Source organism: Chelonoidis abingdonii, chromosome 3 (genome assembly GCF_003597395.2).
Source record: "Chelonoidis abingdonii isolate Lonesome George chromosome 3, CheloAbing_2.0, whole genome shotgun sequence".
Taxonomy (NCBI): Eukaryota; Metazoa; Chordata; order Testudines; family Testudinidae; genus Chelonoidis; species Chelonoidis abingdonii.
In genome coordinates, this window is record NC_133771.1 from 83864743 (window position 1) to 83883073 (window position 18331).

General features: G+C 43.1%; 1 protein-coding gene across 1 annotated transcript in view; it reads right to left on the reverse strand.

The window, feature by feature from the left end:
• The window catches only part of PREP (prolyl endopeptidase), a 168325-nt gene that overhangs the window by 128441 nt on the left and 21553 nt on the right, over positions 1-18331 (reverse strand). The window contains exons 5-6 of the mRNA XM_032783579.1: positions 9954-10163; positions 7936-8057 (exon numbers count right to left, since the gene is read on the reverse strand). Coding sequence (XP_032639470.1) covers positions 7936-8057; positions 9954-10163 — 332 coding nt within the window. The remainder of the gene's footprint in view (positions 1-7935; positions 8058-9953; positions 10164-18331) is intronic.

The window sequence follows — 18331 nt, forward strand, 5'->3', positions numbered from 1 at the left end:
GGGCAGCCACGGGGGCGCTCTGTGCTGCTCCCGCAGGGAACTGGGAACCATGGCCAATGGGAGTTGTGGGGGCAGCGCCTGCAGCCATGGGCAGAGCGCAGAGACCCCTGATGCATCTGCCTAGGAGCCGGACATGCCAGCCGCTTCTGGGAGCCGCCTGAGGTAAGTGCTGCCCAGCCGAAACCTGCACCCCAAACTGACTCCCTCACCCACACCTCCACCCAGAGTTCTAACCTTGCAAACACTGGCATGTGCCTGTGGCACTTTCTTCCTGTTTGCCTTTGAGTACACTGCAAGTTGTTTAAACCCCGAATAGTTGAGGACGTGGCCTTGAGAGCCATCTCTTATTCTATATCCACCTAGGTGGATCTCACTGTTAAAACACCCCAGAAACATTGGTGGAGCCCTCCCAGGCTGTGTGTAACTTATTTCCCACCAGCCCACAGAGTTCTCTCACCTACTCCTACCTCAAGTTCAGTTCCACCACTGGTAGCAACAATGGGAAGTCTTAGGAAATAATTGTTCTTCAACTCTACCAGCTGTGAAAGGCTTTACAAAAAACTTACTGTTTAACTTTGAAAATATGAATCTGGATGCAATAGGGATATATGCTGTAGGAGTTTGTAAAAATACACCATAATACACGAACATCAGTATTAATTAAGACCAGGGCCGGCTCCAGGGGTTTCGCCACCCCAAGCAGCCAAAAAAAAAAAAAAAGCCGCAATCGCAATCGCGATCTGCGGCAATTCAGCGGCAGGTCCTTTGCGGCAAGCAGGAGTGAGGGACCCTCCACCAAATTGCCGCCAAAAACCTGAAAGTGCCGCCCTGCTCCTGACTGGCCGCTCCAAACACCTGCTTGATAAGCTGGTGCCTGGAACTGGCCCTGATTAAGACAACCCATCTGTTGTTCTTTTAAAGATATCCTACAACACCATTCATTTCAGAAATCTTCATTCCACACTGCCCTCTACTGGGAAGTTAGTCAAACTGATTTTCTCCCCTTCCCATCTTAAATTCAATACAAAAATATTCTGGAGTACTGAAGAGACTTGATGCCATCATCTTTATATTTATAGCTGGATTATTTTTAACACACACAGACTGGAAATAAACTAAATTGTTTCTATCAATCAATCTTTCAAAGCAATCTTTCAATAATACCATTTGCAGCATCAGCAATTATGTTTAGATCAAACAGCTATTGTATCAGACACACATGCAAGCCCCAGAGTTGAATGAGTAATGAATCAGGGAATTCAGGTTTTTTTACTGCATTTTGTCTCTCAAAGGTATTAAACTGACCAAATTTCTTCTACTTTGCTTTCCCCAAGTCAGTGACCTATTTTCATTTTTCTCCTTTGAAAAAAATACACCTAATCAGGTCTATATCTTCCACAGAGAATTTTTAAAGTACAGCGGATTTACTCTGTCATCCCAAGGATTTCCTTTTCAAATGTATCACATCTCCAAATAAAAGGGCAATTCCCCCGCCTGTGAGTCAGCCTTGCAAACTCAGCCTTGGTTACAAGAATCAAAAGGAGTTCTTTCCATCTCAGGTATCACCAGCAGCAAGCAAGGTTCTATAGGCCAGATTAAGGTTTTCAATTACATTTGGTATACCCCATGGCCTTATTTGAGTTTGCACTGCTATAACTGTATAAAATGAAAGAGAATTCAGCTCTCCCAGCCCTGCAAGGTCAATACAGCTAAGTGCTATGTAAACTTTTTGTCACTTAAGGAAGTAGATAAGACTCTGGATATACACAACAAATCTTTTTAATAAAAAGATGCTCAATTGCAGATGGTTACATTTCATAGGATGTCAGCACCTTAAGAGAAAATAAGCAGTCAAAGATATTTAAAGAGAACAGCAAAGCCAAAAAACATTTTAATTAACAACAGATGCCTTGGGTGTACAAAGTCTCTTGAATTTTTCCAATTAACTTTGTATCATCCATTTTTCTCACACACACCTTTAAAAGTTTGTCAGACAAGATTCAGACAAGTCTTACAAACAAGTTCATATAAAGAGAAATTCCGATCTACCTTCCCATCGATCACACACAGCAATTTCCCTTTTATCATGAAGAGACTTTGGGAAAACACTACAATTAAAGTAACAATAAAACAATTTTATTGAAGATACTAAAACTGATGGGCAAGCTCCACACAACCCCCCCTCCCCTACCATAAGAGTCCTCATTTTTTATGAGCTTGTTTTTTTCCCCTATCTAATACATTCAGGTGCAAAGTATTTCACAACAGGAGCCCAGGGCACTCCTACAATTTACAACAGTTTAAGCATCTTTGTTAGATTAGTACATAGCTATTTGTCTCTTCAGTAAAATCAAGTAGGCTACGCTCAAATCAAAAAACCAAACAAACTCCATTAGGTCCTCTCACTCCCTTCCTGAGATCAGAATTTCAGGTGGATTATTCTTCCTAGATCCCAGGGAAGCAGCACTAATTCATTATCCAGAAACTTATCTTCACAGCAGCAACCCCTCTCAACATCTGCAGGCCCTAAGCGATCTGGCAGCTTCCCTACACTCTTCATATTAGTTTTCATTCTGTACAAAGATAAATTCTTGCTACAAAACATTAGAAAGGTGGTTTGCTCATTCAGCATAAGAGCACCATACTGTGTGTCAGTATCACATACAAAATGTCACAGAAGGCAAATTTTACTAGAAAAAAGCCCACATCTTTTATTAATGTAAATCTTCCTCAAGCTCCCTGTCTTGGTGGTGAAACCACTGGGTACAGAACTGACATGGACATGGCCTTCAGAGGCCAAAGGTGTGATGGCAACTCTGCGCCTGGCATGGCAGACGCTTTGCCTTTCACTTTGAAGATTCTACGAGTTCTCCTCACACTCAGCTCCACATTTCTGACATCGAGACATGTTTGCCATGCTTCTTCCACTTGAATAGGAAAAGCCTCTCCTGCAGCCTCTGTTCCCCTCCATTAACTGACAAAAGATCATTCAACAGGTTCTTACAATGAGTTTGGAGACAAGATTTCACTCAAGAGAGCACACCACCACCTCTTATATTATTGTCCTAGTTAGCATAAAGAGATCCCCTAGGTTTTGTACATATCAGAACACAGTGCCCAAAAGGAAAATGAATTAGCTTTCACAACAACATGTGTACTCTAACAATGCGCGTCACCAGTGTGAATCAGTGGGTTCATCACTATGAGACATCTGTCACCAACAGACTGTGAGGAATCAGTTTATTTACAAGAGTGAGAAAATAAGGACAACAGTTTTCAAGTTATATCCCTTTCTTATCAATTTAACTCCACAAACTTTCTAGTTTTTACTATACGATTGATTTGCAGTGACAGATTAAAGTTTATAGTATGTGACCTAGTGAATAACTACTTCATGGATGGACTGCATGGCCTAAGACAAGGGTTCTCAACCTTTTTCTTTCTGAGGCCCCAAACATGTTATAAAAATGACATAGTCCACCTGTGCCACAATAACTGGTTTTCTGTATCTAAAAGCCAGGGCCGGTGTTAAGGGGTAGTAAGCAGGGCAGTGGCCCAGTGCCCCATGCCACAGGGAGTACCATGAAGCTATGTTGCTTGGGCTTTTGCTTCAGCCCCAGGTGGCGGGGCTCAGGGCCTCACACTTCACCACCATGCAGTGGGAATTCAGCTTTCTGCCCTGAGCCCTGGCAAGTCTAACACTGGCCCTGCTTGGCAGACCCCCTGAAACCTGCTCATGCCCCTCCCCCAGGGGCCCCTAGGCTCCTGGTTGAGAAACCATTTGCTTAAGAGGTCTTTGCCGTCTCTAGATTTTATGATTCATAAGTGCTCTAATTTATTAAAAAAAAAAAAAACCACACACACACAAACCAAAACCATCCTGCTTCATGGAAGTTTTTCTCCCCAAGGAATTTCACAAATGAAGGATCTAAATCTGGATCACTGCCTTTTTCTTAAATGGATTTTTAAAATTCTTTGATAGAAACTATTTGTCTTCCAACAGTTCCAGCTTTTCTTTTGACAGTGACTTGTGTGGCAAACTCAGGACAGTTGGCTACCAGGAGAGGGGTAGTAATTGGTCCCGGAAGGCTTAGCCTAGAGGAATCAGGTTCAACTGGGACAGGAGTTAGGAGGGAACTGATCAGGTTCAGCTGACTCCAACTGCTGGTGACCTTTTTAAAAACCTCCCTGGCAGGGAAGCAGGGGGGGAATGGAAGAGAGAAGTAGAGTAGCTGCCAGCAAGTAGGGGCAGCTAAACTCTGAAACTCTCCTTGGAAGGCCGCTTGCATTCTCCCCAGAAGGAGAGGAAACTAGAACAAGGGGCTGGCTGAGAGGGGAACAGCCAGACCCTGTGAGATTGGGAAGGGTTTTTTTTTTTTCTTTTACCAAGCCTGTGTCTCCAGGGCAAAAAGGGACTGAGCTACCAAACGGAGAGGCAGGTACTTTGCCACACTTGCAATTAAAAAAAAATATATTTAACTACTGGAGTTCTATGTGCTGAATACACCAAACAGGACAAAAGCAGTATTATTCATCACGAAGGAGATAAAAATAAAAATAATAAAAAGATCATAAATAGCAGTAGAGCAGAGTGGTTAAGCACAGTAGCTGGAGTAGATCTGAAAATTCCAAGAGAATATCAACTATTAAGAAGATCAGTTCTATGATTATCTGAATGATTACGATGATCACCGATTCTGTAAGCAAATTTATATGCAGGGGAGGAGTTACTCTGTGGCCAATACGTTGCTATTTTCAACCCACTGAAGCCTGTGGCTCTTTAATAAATTATTATAGGTGAGACTGGCAGTGCAGTCTAATATTAAGATTGCCCAACGCATCACACTAAAAGGATGCTTTTAAAACTTTGCCAGAGTTTAACCGTTTGGACTGATTTTCCATGCCTGTCATCTGTCGCATGCTGGATTGTTTTGGAAAATTTCAGTTAAAATGTTTCAGTCGTTTCAGAGGAGACTAGGGGATGGGGAACATGGAAGTGTTTTTTTATCCTTTGGAGTAAGAACTTGAAATTTGGCAGGGGTGACCTTTGTGCCAGGGATATGCTTTTTTTTTTTTTAAACCACCCCCATTAAACACTATCCATATTTGACATTTTAAAAAAAGGTGTAAGTTTACACATGCTTATCAGAGACTTCACTCCTGGTATGAGCAGGGTTTTCCCACTTTCAGCTCTGGGTTGCTGTAGGCCCTGCTGGTGACAAGTCTGGTCACCTAAAGTGAGAGCATGGGAACCTGTCTCCCCAGTGCTCTCAAATGATTTCCCCTACTCCTGATTGGAATGCAGAAGGGATAAGAGCTGGACTAAGGGGTGGGGAATGGAACAATGGGACTGGATGGATAGAGAAAATAAACTTGTTGGGCAAGGAAACTAAGGCTACATCTTCACTACAGACGGGATCAAGTATCAGAGGGGTAGCCGTGTTAGTCTGGATCTGTAAAAGCAGCAAAGAGTCCTGTGGCACCTTATAGACTAACAGACATATTGGTGCATGAGCTTTCGTGGGTGAATACCCATTTCGTTGACACTCTGAGATCGAGCCACTGGCGGTTAATTTAGCAGGTCTAGTGAAGACCCGCCAAATAGACAGCAGATAGCTTTCCAGTCGACCCCTGTACTCTACCCCCAACAAGAAGAGTAAGGTAAATCAATGGAGAATTTCTCCTGTCGACCCCCCGCAGCGTAGACCCTGCGGCAACTTGACCTAAGGTACGTCGACTTCAGCTACATTATTCGCGTAGCTGGAGTTACATATCATAGGCCAACTTACTACGGTAGCCTGAGCCAGGGAGGGAAACGAGGCCGGGGGAGTGGGAGAGGAGGAGAAGAAGAGAGACTGAGATCGCATCCATCCACCCAGGGGCAGGAACTACTGGTTGGACAGTAAGATAGATAAGAAACCTGAGGAGTGAAGCCTCGGACTGGCTACGTGAGGAGAATGGGAGCTGGAGTGGGGAAGAGACAGGACTGGGACATGGACAGGTTAGAGTCAAGTTTGGGGAGCTAGAAGAAGAATCTGTGCCTACTAGAGCATACTCCCCACCAGAGCATGGAATGAAGCCCAAGAATCCCAAGTCTCATCACTACTCTACAGTCAGCAAATATCTGAAATCCACTGGCAGAGTTCCATCCCCCTTGGGTGTTGGTCCACACAGAGGACGACAACTTACTACTGCTATCAGCTATTCCGTTAGTTCATGTGGCAGAAGTCTGTTTAGTTGGTCTCAAGTTTCCAACCCTGCTGATGACCTATGTGGGTGTCAATATGCTGCCTCATGAAGGCACTTGTTTTTTCAGTGTGCCTTAAAAAATTAAAACAAAAACAAAAAAGCCCCCCTCCACACAACCCAGGAAGTTACACACAGAATTGTTAAAAGAACATTTAACAATTGTTAAGGATTGCAAAGGATTGCCAAGTTAAGCACTCAAAAGTTAACTTTAATTCTGGCAGCTCCTACCTACGAAACCTTAATTCAGGCACCTTTTGAATATGCATTATGATTAAGGCTACGATTTAGTCACAGAGGTCACGGAAGTTACAGAATCCGTGACTTCCAGTGACCTCCATGACTTCAGCCTGCAGTGGTTAGAAACTGGGGGGAAACCCCGGCCACTGCAGGCAGCAGAGGACCCCTGCAGCTCCTGGCTCCCACAGGCAGTGGGGGACCCCCGCAGCTCCTGGCCCCCGTGCAGCTGCCACACTTCAGACAGTGTGGGGACCCATAAATCCCCATTTTGTCGGGTATATTTTTAGTAAAAGTCATGGACAAAAAAGAAAAAAAGTCACGAAGTCGTGACCTGTCCATGACTTTTACTAAAAATATCCATGACAAAATCTTAGCCTTAATTATGACAGTGTCTTTAACTACTTAATCATGTGTAATTTTTTCCACAAAAACCCTGCATCCTATGGTACATGGAATGAGGCTGCTCACTAAATGAGCAGCTATTCAATGTTTTGTTTTATCTTTATTATTCAGTGTGTGGCCCTCTGCTTATTTGGTTCACATTATTCAAATCCCACCCTGAAGACAATGATTAATTTCCTTGCAGGCTTTTCTTAAGTACTCATTACTATAGCACTTGAGTGCTGCACAAACAGTAATCTAGCTTCACATGGCAGCTATGAGATGAAGGGTATTATTATCCCCATTTTATAGATGGGAATTGAGACACTGAGATCAAGGGCAAAAGTATTAACTAATTGTGTACCCAACTTAAGACATCTAGGACCTGATTTCTCAGAGTATTTAACATTATATATTACATATACTTAATATTCAAATCACAGATTTCGTTGACTTCATTTGCAGCTGTGAGTGCTCAGCACCTCTGCAAGTCAGACCTCCTGGTCTCATGTCAGGCTCCAGACAATGAGGCAGTCACAATTAGTGATCACCTGTAAAAATCGTGACTTACATGACCTGTCCAGCATCACATAGAAATTCCGTGGCAAGTGAAGGATAAAATCCAATTCTCCAGGAGAGCATTCACCTGCTTTATCCCTGAAACCCTCTCTTCTTTTCCTGAACATACTCTGCCTCATTTGCAATGCACCTTCCAACTTCCACAACAAATGAGCCAGGGGGCCTATAGACAGTCTCCTTCACTACACTACCCTGCTTCACCCTCAGAGCTTGTCCAGACTTTGTGCTGAATGATGCAGGATCCCAAGGGAAAAAAAAAATAGTATGTGATCATGAAATTAAAGTCTGTATCATAATGCTGATGCACAGAACGACCAAATTAAAATTGTATAGTAGTTTTAATTCTGGCACTTCCTAACTTTTGAGCCTTTGACTTTGCAACCTTAATAATGGTCTCAACATAGATTTTTTTGTTTGTAATAAATATTACAGTTTGGCTTAATCAAAGAGGCTGAACATGCATAAAGATAAACAAAGTGTGCAATTTACCTCAGCTCCACCCATCCATTTTGGCTCATCAGGAAATTCGGCACATAAAACATCTTTTGACTGGTCAGTCCCAAGGACGTGGTAAAACAGCTTCTGATGCACATTAGTGGAGGTCTCAGTGCCTGGTATAATTCAGAAGGGAATTATTTCATTTTCAAAGACAATTTTTATTAACACCATAAACTTTTTGCAAGTTTCTCTGCCTCTGTACACACACTTGTGGTGAAAGGAGTTATTCAAAGATTGCTGCCTGATATGGGTCAGCAGCCATTCATATTCTCACTACACAAGAAAGAAGTGGGTGTATTTGGGGGAGAAGCAAGTATGACAAATATTGCTAATTTCAGGACTCGTTTCACGCTCCATTTTCTGGAAGCCATCAGAAACTGCAAACATTATTCAAGGAGTCTAAAATATCTGAATAGGTTTTGGCATCATGTAACATGAGATGCCATTTATAGTCATCCTTTTTAATAAATATACAGTAACTAAGAAAGACAACATTGGTATCGCCAGGATACTATCAGTTAGTGTTCATATAATAATACTTGCTGAAGGTCAAGAAGTGATATTTTAAGGCTTTGCATGAAGTGCTAGATAAAGTTTGAGATAGGAAAATAAGAATCTATGCCATTAGATTTTGTTTAATCAAATCAAGGTAAAAAAAGAATATTGGCCCAATAATTTTTGGACATGTAACATTTAGGCTGCATTTCCTGTTTTTTTTCTCATTAACCATTTGTTTGTTTTAAATGTTCAGGAGTGACAGACAGATGCAGTTTAGTCAGTAAATCAATCCTTACCAAATACTTCTAGATTTACACTACAGCACTGCTATGTGATCTTTTAACTTCTGAACTTAGAGCATTATTTCAATGCAAAAAGGAAAGGCCAGGTACCAAATTTGGAAGTTTGTCCAAATTATAGTTCAAGAGCAACTGAATGTGTAAAAATAAGAGAAAGACTTGTCCCAAGCACTTTTTGTTAAGCATACTGGGAGCAAGATCTTCAAAAACCTCACCGTGGAAAGAAGGATGAGTATACTGTTTACACAAAAGAAGACAAGAAAGGAGAGACAGGAAAAAAAAAAACACTTATAAAGGAAAATAATGTATATAGACTAAGGCCCTGATCATTCAAAGACTTACACACCTTTACCACGATGATCAGGGAATGCATGTATACGTTAAGTCTTTTCAGGACTGGAGAGTGCAGTGTATAGTACTTGAAGTAGCAGCAATCTCAGAGGGGAGTGAGTATCAAGCAGTCAGCCAATCAATATTCTACACATTTCTCAACTGCCTAAGGAAATTTCTGGGGCAACTTGCCATGGATGTGGTTAAACAGTGCTCATGTAAAACAATTTTCTAGCCACTATTACATCCATCAACTCCACCAGAGAGGTCCTTTGGGGCCATCTGCCTGTCCCAAGTCAGGATAAAGGAGGAGGGTTGGGAGTGGGGCTAGCAACTTCACCTCGTAAAAAAAAATCAACCTGCTACAGAAACGCCAACAATAGAGGCAACAGAGACTTTTACCCTGGAAAAAGAAGGGTCTTCAACTCGAAGATGTATGACGCTGGGTGGTGAAAGCCGTGAGGAAGCCACTAAGCCGATTACCCTTCTTGCAACCAGGAGGATTACCATAGGCACATGGAACGTGAGGACCATGTACGAGTCAGGAAAGATGGCGCAGGTTGCAGCAGAGATGAGGAGCAACAACCTGACCCTATTAGGCATCAGCGAGGACAAGATGGACACACAGCTGGACAGAACGACTGTGCAAGCGGAAAAGAGGCCATCCAAGAAATATCTGGCGACACGACCTTCAGGCTGATAGCAAAAAAATGGGCTATACCTGGAACCAGCTAGAGCAAATGGCCCAGGATAGAGGACTCTGGAGATCTGTGGTTGGCGGCCCATACCCCGATTGGGGTGACGGGCATGAGTGAGTGAGTGATTACATCCATCTCTTGAAAAAAGGGGTTACTTTTCTCCATTGATTCAAGGCATACTTACCATCACTTTTCCCATCTTGTTTTGGATAGCTGTTGTAGAACATGCCTTTTCCATCATGAGTCCAAGCCATGCAACTGAATTTAACCCTTTCCAGCATATCTGGAAGCTCTTCAGGACCATCCACTTTCATAAACTTGATAGTTACCCAGTCTGAGCCACTGGAACTCAGACCGTAAGCAAAGTATTCACCATCTTCACTGAATGCATAACCTACAGATAAAGCCAAACAAATAGCTGGGTCACTATTTGGCTGCACAACTTTCTACCACTTGCCACAAACAGACAGACAGAAGCATGGCACCAGTTTAAAGTTGAAAAGCATTTAAAAAAATAACTTTCACTTTTGAACAAACGTTTAGGGCACTCTTTTTTTTGTTTTAAACTACTTTAGTAGGTTGTGGCTCCCTCCGTCAGCAACTAGTAGTAAATGTACTAGCAGCACCAGCGATCTTTGGTTGCTGGCCATCTCTCATCTATTGCACATCTTTAGGTTGGAAGCATCTTACCATCTTCCAACATGAAGTGGTGACAAGTTATTTATACACATATGTAGTAACTAGAAGGAGTGCTGTCTAGTGGTTATCCCAAAAGACAGAGAGGCAGGACTCTTAATTTCTACTCCCAGAGCTGCCACCAATGGAACTATTTAGTGTTTCTGTCACTTCCAATCCATTGTTTAGAGTAAACCGCGGCTGAAGTGAGGAGGCATTGCACTTTACTGGTGGGCTCTGCAGCGTTCAAGTTGTTCTCTCCTAAAAACCTGTCTGTAATTAAATTGGGAAGGGGCACATACATCTTTAAACACTGTTTTTCCAAATGCAGCTGTCATGGTACAATTCCCCACTCTGAACCTTAGAGTCCAAAAGATGCAGCTTAGAACCTGTAGCGCTGCCACCAACCAGGAATTCCAGTGCCTGGTACACTCTGGTCCCCCCAAAACCTTGCCGGGGACCCCCAAGACCCAGACCCTCTGGATCTTAACACAAGGAAAGTAAACCCTTTCCCCACCGTTGCCTCTCCCAGGCTTCCCCTCCCTGGGTTACCCTGGAAGATCACTGTGATTCAAACTCCTTGAATCACAAAACAGAGAGGAAATTCACCTTCCTCCCTCCTTCTCTTTCCCCCTCCCAGACTCTCCTGAGAGAGAAAGTAATCCTGACACAGAGAGAAATTAGCCTCTCTCTCCCCCTTCCCTCCTTTCTCCCCACCAATTCCCTGGTGAATCCAGACCCAGTCCCCTGGGGTCTCACACCAGAATAAAAAAACAATCAGGTTCTTAAACAAGAAACTTTTAATTAAAGAGAGAAAAACAGTAAAAATTATCTTTGTAAATTTAAAATGAATAGGTACAGGGTTTTTTAGCTATAGGCACTGGGAATACCCTCCCAGCCTAAGTATTCAAGTACAAATTAAAATCCTTTCAGCAAAAATACAAATTTGAACTCCTTCCAGCCAAATACACAATTAAACTCCTTCCAGCCAAATGCACATTTGCAAAAAAGAAAACAAACATAAGCCTAACTCGCTTTATCTATCTAGTACTACTATTTTGAACTATAAGAGCCTGTATCAGGGAGATTGGAGAGAAACCTGGTTGCATGTCTGGTCCCTCTGAGCCCCCAGAGTGAACAACAACCAAAAACTAACAGCACACACAGAAACTTCCCTCCCTCAAGATTTGAAAGTATCCTGTCTCCTGATTGGTTCTCTGGTCAGGTGACAGCCAGGCTTACTGAACTTGTTAACCCTTTACAGTCAAAGAGATATAAAGTACTTCTGTGCTATTAACTTTTCTTATCTGTTTATGAAAAGCTCGTCTCTTTCACCAACGAATTTGTTCCAAAAAAAAAAAAAGATACTTGAACATTCTGGGTGAAGTAGTATTAGCTAACGACAGAAAAGGTCAACGTAATTAGCAGGATCACCCACTTACTCCCAGAAGATCTCATCAGCACTGGTTGGTAATTCTGGGGATTCATGAAGGGATCTTTAGTACATCAACTGTCCAAACACATGGTATTCACTTTTCTGAAGTCCTGGAGATTCAGAAGTTCACAGCTCACTGACTGAGAGTTTAGCTTAGCATATCATCCTTTTTACACAAAGAAAGAACTGGTATGTGACAAATGCTGAGGACACTCTACTAACAACTATCTGAACTATGAGCCTTTTCCTCAATTGCCTGTGGATACTGGGGGAGAGTGGGGGGGGGGCAGGCTTATAATTAATGAATTTAAGGACAAACATCCTCAAAGGAAGTGATTGCCATTCTAGAGAGAGTCATTTCAAGTTAGACTCTGCAAAGCAATAGAAAATATAGAGAAACATACTGGAAAAATTGTGCATCACCAGATGGACGGGATTATATGACCTAACAGAATTAGTTGGAAAGACTCGAGATTTATGTAGTTCTATCTGAATCATGGGAGGAAAACAAGATTCTGCAACATCTTTCAGGAGGCCTTAGATGGATGTTGGCCCAGACATTGAGGGACAAATTCAGTCTGGTTATAAACAGCTCACTCTACTGAAGAGAATGGATTACACCAGGCCTGAATTTGGCCTGGTGTTTCCTCGTTAGCCATATAATACAAATTAAATTAGCTTTAAGCTTTATTTATTTTTTTTAAAAAGCTTTCCTTCACACCCTGTGCGCACACACACACCACCCCTCTACCTACCTTTATAGCTCATGAGGCTACGTCATTCAATAAGAAAAAAGGTGTTAACTCCCTTGAGGCAGAACAGAAGAGCTGCCATGCGAGCCAGACTATCATCAACATTGTGCAGTATCCTGTCTCCAAACAGAGCTTCAGGGGGAGTATACAGAACAGGGCAATTATGGAATGATCCACATCAGTCTTCCACTCCCTGCTAGTCAAAAGCTGAGCATAGTTTGGATCATTCATCATCTTGGCTAACAGTCACTGATGGACTTATCCTCCATGAATGTATCTAGGTCTTTTTTGAAACTAGCTTATACTTTTGGCCATATGTCATGACAATGAGTTCCACAGGTTAGTTGTGCTTTGTGAGAGAAGGACATTCTCGTTTGAATTAAACCTGCTGCCTCTTACTTTAATCAGGTAACTCCTAGTTTTTGTATTGTATGAAAAGGTAAACAGGGTGAACAACAAAGTGTTATTTACTTTTTCCACACCGCTTACAATTTTATAGACCTGTATCATATCCCCCCTTAGTTGTCTCTTTTCTAAGTTGACCTGTCCTAATCTTTTTAGTCCCTCCTCATGTGGAAACTTTCCTTACCTGTGATCATCTTTTTTGCCTTTCGCTGAATCTTTTCCAGTTCCACTGTAATGTTTTTGAGATGGGGCAACCAGAACTGGACACAGTATTCAAGGCATAGGTACTCCATGGATTTCTATATTGGCATTAAAATTTTTTGGTCTTAGTTCCTATTCCTCTTCTAATGGTTCCAAACATACTGTTAGCCTTTTAGACCGCTGCGATGCATTTAGCTGATGTTTTCAGAGAACTATCCATGGTAACTCCAAGACCACGTTTCTGGGTGATAACAGCTAATTTAGAATCTATTATATATGTATAGTTGGGATTATTTTTTCCCCATGTGCATTATTTTGCACTTATCTATGTTGAATTACACCTGACATTGTTGCTCTGTTACCAAGTTTTGTGAGATCCCTCTGTCACTCCTCATAGCCTGCTTTGGACTTATCTTGAATAATTTTGTATCATCTGCAAACTTCACCACTTCACTGTTCATGCCCTTTTGTAGATAATTAATGAGCATAGTGAACAGTACAGGTCCAACTACAGATCCTTGGAGGACTCTTCATCCCTCTCCATTGTGAAAACTGACCATTTATTCCTACCCCTTGTCTCCTATCTTGCAACCAGTTATTGATCTACAAAGGGACCTTCACTCTTAGGCTACTTTGGATATGTCTACACTTTAAACAAACACCTGCAGCTGGTCCATGTCAGCTGACTTGTGCTCATGCTATGGGGCTATTTAATTGCAGTGTAGTGTTCAGACTCTGTCTCAAGGACCTCATGAGGGAAAGGGTTCCAGAGCCCAGGCCCAAGCATCTCTACACTGCAATTAAACGGCCCCATAGCCCAAGTCCCAGGAGCCCAAGTCAGCTGACAAAGGTCAGTTGCCAGCCTTTAATCACAGTGCAGACATGCCCTCAGTTTGCTCAGAGGGACCTTGTCAAAGTCTTTTGGAAAATCCAAGTACACCAAATCAACTGGATCACTGTTATCCACACAGAATTATAGAAACGTAGGACTGGAAGGGACCTCAATAGATCATCTAGTCCAGTCCCCTGCACTGAGGTAGGACTTAGTATTACCAAAACTATCCCTGACAAGTGTTTGTCTAATCTGTTCTTAAAAACCTCCCATGTCAGAGATTCCACACACTCCCTATGTAATTTGTTCCAGTGCTCAACTACCCTTACACTTACAAAGTTTTAACCTAAATGTCCCTTGCTCCAATTTAAGCTTATTATTTCTTATCCTGTCCTCAGTGGATAAGGAAAACAATTTATCACCCTCCAATTTCTAACATTTTACATATTTGAACACTCATGTTTCCCCTCAGTTTTTTCCAGTGTAAAACCCAATTTTTTCCTCGTAGGTCATGTTTGCAAGACCTTTAATCATTTTTGTTGCTCTCCTCTGGATTTTCTCCAAATTGTCCACATCTTTCCCAAAGTCTGGTGCCCAGAACTGAACACAGTACTCCAGTTGAGGCCTTTTCAGTGTTGAGTAGAGAAGAAGAATTATTTCTCATGTCTTGCTTACGACACTCCTCCTAATACAGGGTTTCTCAAACAAGGGTCGGCGCTTCTGTAGGGAAAGCGCCTGGCGGACCAGGCCGGTGTGTTTACCTGCTCCATCTGCAGGTCCGGACGATCGCGGCTCTCACTGGCTGCAGATCATGGCTCCCGGTCCATGGGAGCTGCTGGAAGTGGCGCGGGTCAAGGGATGTACTGGCTGCAGCTTCCAGCAACTCCCATTGCCCCTGTGCTAATACATCCCAGAACAGTATTACATTGTTAACGCATATTTAGGATAGTGATCCACTATAGCCACCAGATCCTTTTCTGCAGTACTCTTTCCTAGGCAGTCATTTCCCATTGTGTACTTATGTAACTGATTGTTCCTTCCTAAGTGGAGTACTTTGCATTTGCACTTATTGATTTGATCCTATTTATTTCAGATCATTTCTCCAGTTTGTCAAGATCATTTTGAATTCTAATCCTGTCCTCCAAAGCTCTTGCAACTCCTCCCAGCTTGGTATTGTCCACAAAACTTCATACGTATACTTTTTAACACTATCCAAATAATTTATGAAGATATTGAATAGAACTAGACTCAGGACAGATTACTGTGGGATCCCACTCAATATGCCCTTACCATTGGTTCACTGTTAACTTCTCTCTGAGTACAGTTTTCTAACCAGTTGTGTGCCCACCTTATAACAGGTTTCTCTAAGCTATATTGCCATTCTTTGCTTATGAGAGGGTCATGTGAGACAGTATCAAAAGCCTTACTGAAGTCTAGGTATACCACATCCCCCGCTTCTCCCTTATCCACAAGGCTTGTTGAACTGTCAAAGAAAGATACAAGGTTGTAATCTTGTTGGTTCCCTCCAGGAATTCTAATGGATCAATGAGGCATGACTTCCCTTTACAAAAGTACTGGTGCCCAGTACTTAATTTGGGCTCACCTGCATGTAATTGCCAGGATTGCCACTTTTTAAAAGACAGCATTACATTCGCTAACTTCCAGTCATCTGGTACAGAGGCTGATTTCAGTGATAGGTTATACACTACTGTTACTAGTTCTGTACTGTTATACTTTAATTCTTTCAGAACTCTTGGGTGAATACCATCTGGTCCTGGTGACTTACTACAGTTCACTGATCAACTTGTTCTAAAATTTTTCTGTTGACACATCAAGTTGGACAGTACTTCAGATTTTGTCGCTACCAAAGAACAGCTCTAATGTGGGTATATACCCCACATCTTCTACAGTGAAGACCGATGCAAAGAATTAATTTAGCTTCTCTGCAGTGGCCTTGTCTTTGAGTGCTCCCTTAGCACCTCTGTCATCTAGTGGTCCCACTCCTGTTTAGCAGGCTTCCTGCTTCTGAGGGTATGTCTACACTACAAGATTATTCCGATTTTACATAAACCGGTTTTGTAAAACAGATTGTATGAAGTCAAGTGCACGTGGCCACACTAAGCACATTAATTCAGCGGTGTGCGTCCATGTACCGAGGCTAGCATCGATTTCTGAAGCATTGCGCTGTGGGTAGCTATCCTGTAGCTATCCCATACTTCCCGCAGTCTCTCTCGCTCATTGGAATTCTGGGTTGAGATCCCAATGCAAAAACAGTGTCGCAGGTGATTCTGGGTAAATGGCGTCACTCAATCCTTCTTCCGTGCAAGCAATGGCAGACAATCATTTCACACCTTTTTTCCCTGGATTGCCCTGGCAGACGCCATAGCATGGCACCCTGGAGCCCGTTTTGCCTTTTGTCACTGTCACTGTATGTGTACTGGATGCTGCTGACAGAGGCGGTACTGCAGTGCTACACAGCAGCATTCATTTGCCTTTGTAAGGTAGCAGAGACAGTTACCATCCCTATTGCACCGTCTGCCATGCCATTGTAAATTGGCGATGAGATGACGGTTATCAGTTGCTCTGTACCATCTGCTGCTGTCATGGGTGCTCCTGGCTGGCCTCACTGAGGTCAGTCGGGGGCGCATGGACAAAAATGGGAATGACTCCCTGGGTCATTCCCTTCTTTATGTTTTGTCTAAAAATAGAGTCAGTCTGCCTAGAATATGGGGCAAGTGTACTAGAGAACCAGTGTATCAGAGAGAGCACAGCCGCTCAGTGTCAGATCCCGCAGAAATGATGAGCTGCATGCCATTTCTAGGGGGTGCCCCTGCAACACCCCACCTGTTGCTTCCCTCCTCCCCCAACCCTCCTGGGCTACCATTGCAGTGTCCCCATTTGTGTGATGAAGTAATAAAGAATGCAGGAATAAGAAACACTGACTTTTAGTGAGATAAAATGAGGGGGAGGCAGCCTCCAGCTGCTATGATAGTCCAGGCAGGACATTAAAAGGTGCGGGGGAGAGGAGCAGCCAATCCCGCTGCTATGATAGTCCAGGCAGTACAGAATCTTTTCTTTAGACATGAAGGGGGGGGGGCTGATGGAGCTCAGCCCCCAGTTGCTATGATGAAGACGGTTACCAGCCGTTCTGTACCATCTGCCGGGAATGACCGGGAGTCATTCCTATTTTTACCCAGGCGCCCCCGGGCGACCTCACCTGAGGCCAGCCAGGAGCACTCACGGATGATGACAAGGACGGCTATCAGTCCTTTGCACTGTACCGTCTGCCACTGGGAAGGGAGAGGAGAGGATGCTGCTGTTCAGTGCTGCAGCACCGCGTCTACCAGCAGCATGCAGTAGAGACATACGGTGACATTGAAAAAAGTCAAGAAACGATTTTTTTCCCTTTTCTTTCATGGGGGGGAGGGGGGGTAAATTGACGAGATATACCCTGAACCACCCAGACAATGTGTTTGACCCTACAGGCATTGGGAGCTCAGCCAAGAATGCAAATGCTTTTCGGAGACTGCGGGGACTGTGGGATAGCTGGAGTCCTCAGTCCCCCTCCCTCCCTCCATGAGCGTTCCATTTGATTCTTTGGCTTTCCGTTACGCTTGTCACACAGCACTGTGCTGAGTGTGCTGTGGCCTCTGTATCATAGCCTGGAGATTTTTTTCAAATGCTTTGGCATTTCGTCTTCTGTAACGGAGCTCTGATAGAACAGATTTGTCTCCCCATACAGTGATCAGATCCAGTATCTCCCGTACGCCATGCTGGAGCTCTTTTTGGATTTGAGACTGCATCGCCACCCAGGCTGATCAGAGCTCCACGCTAGGCAAACAGAAAATGCAATTCAAAAGTTTGCGGGGCTTTTCCTGTCTACCTGGCCAGTGCATCCGAGTTCAGATTGCTTTCCAGAGCGGTCACAATGATGTACTGTGGGATACCACCCAGAGGCCAATACCATTGATTTGCGGCCACACTAACCTTAATCCGACATGGCAATACCGATTTAAGCACTACTCCTCTCGTCGGAGAGGAGTACAGAAATCGGTTTAAAGAGCCTTTTAAATTGATATAAAGGGCCTCGTTGTGTGGACGGGTGCAGGGTTAAATCGGTTTAAGGCTGCTAAATTCGGTTTAAACACGTAGTGTAGACCAGGCCTAATGTACTTTTAAAAAAAAAGTTACTGTTTCGGCATTTTTAGCAAGTTGCTTCTCAAATACTTTCTTGGCCTCCCTTAATATATTTTTTTTAAGTT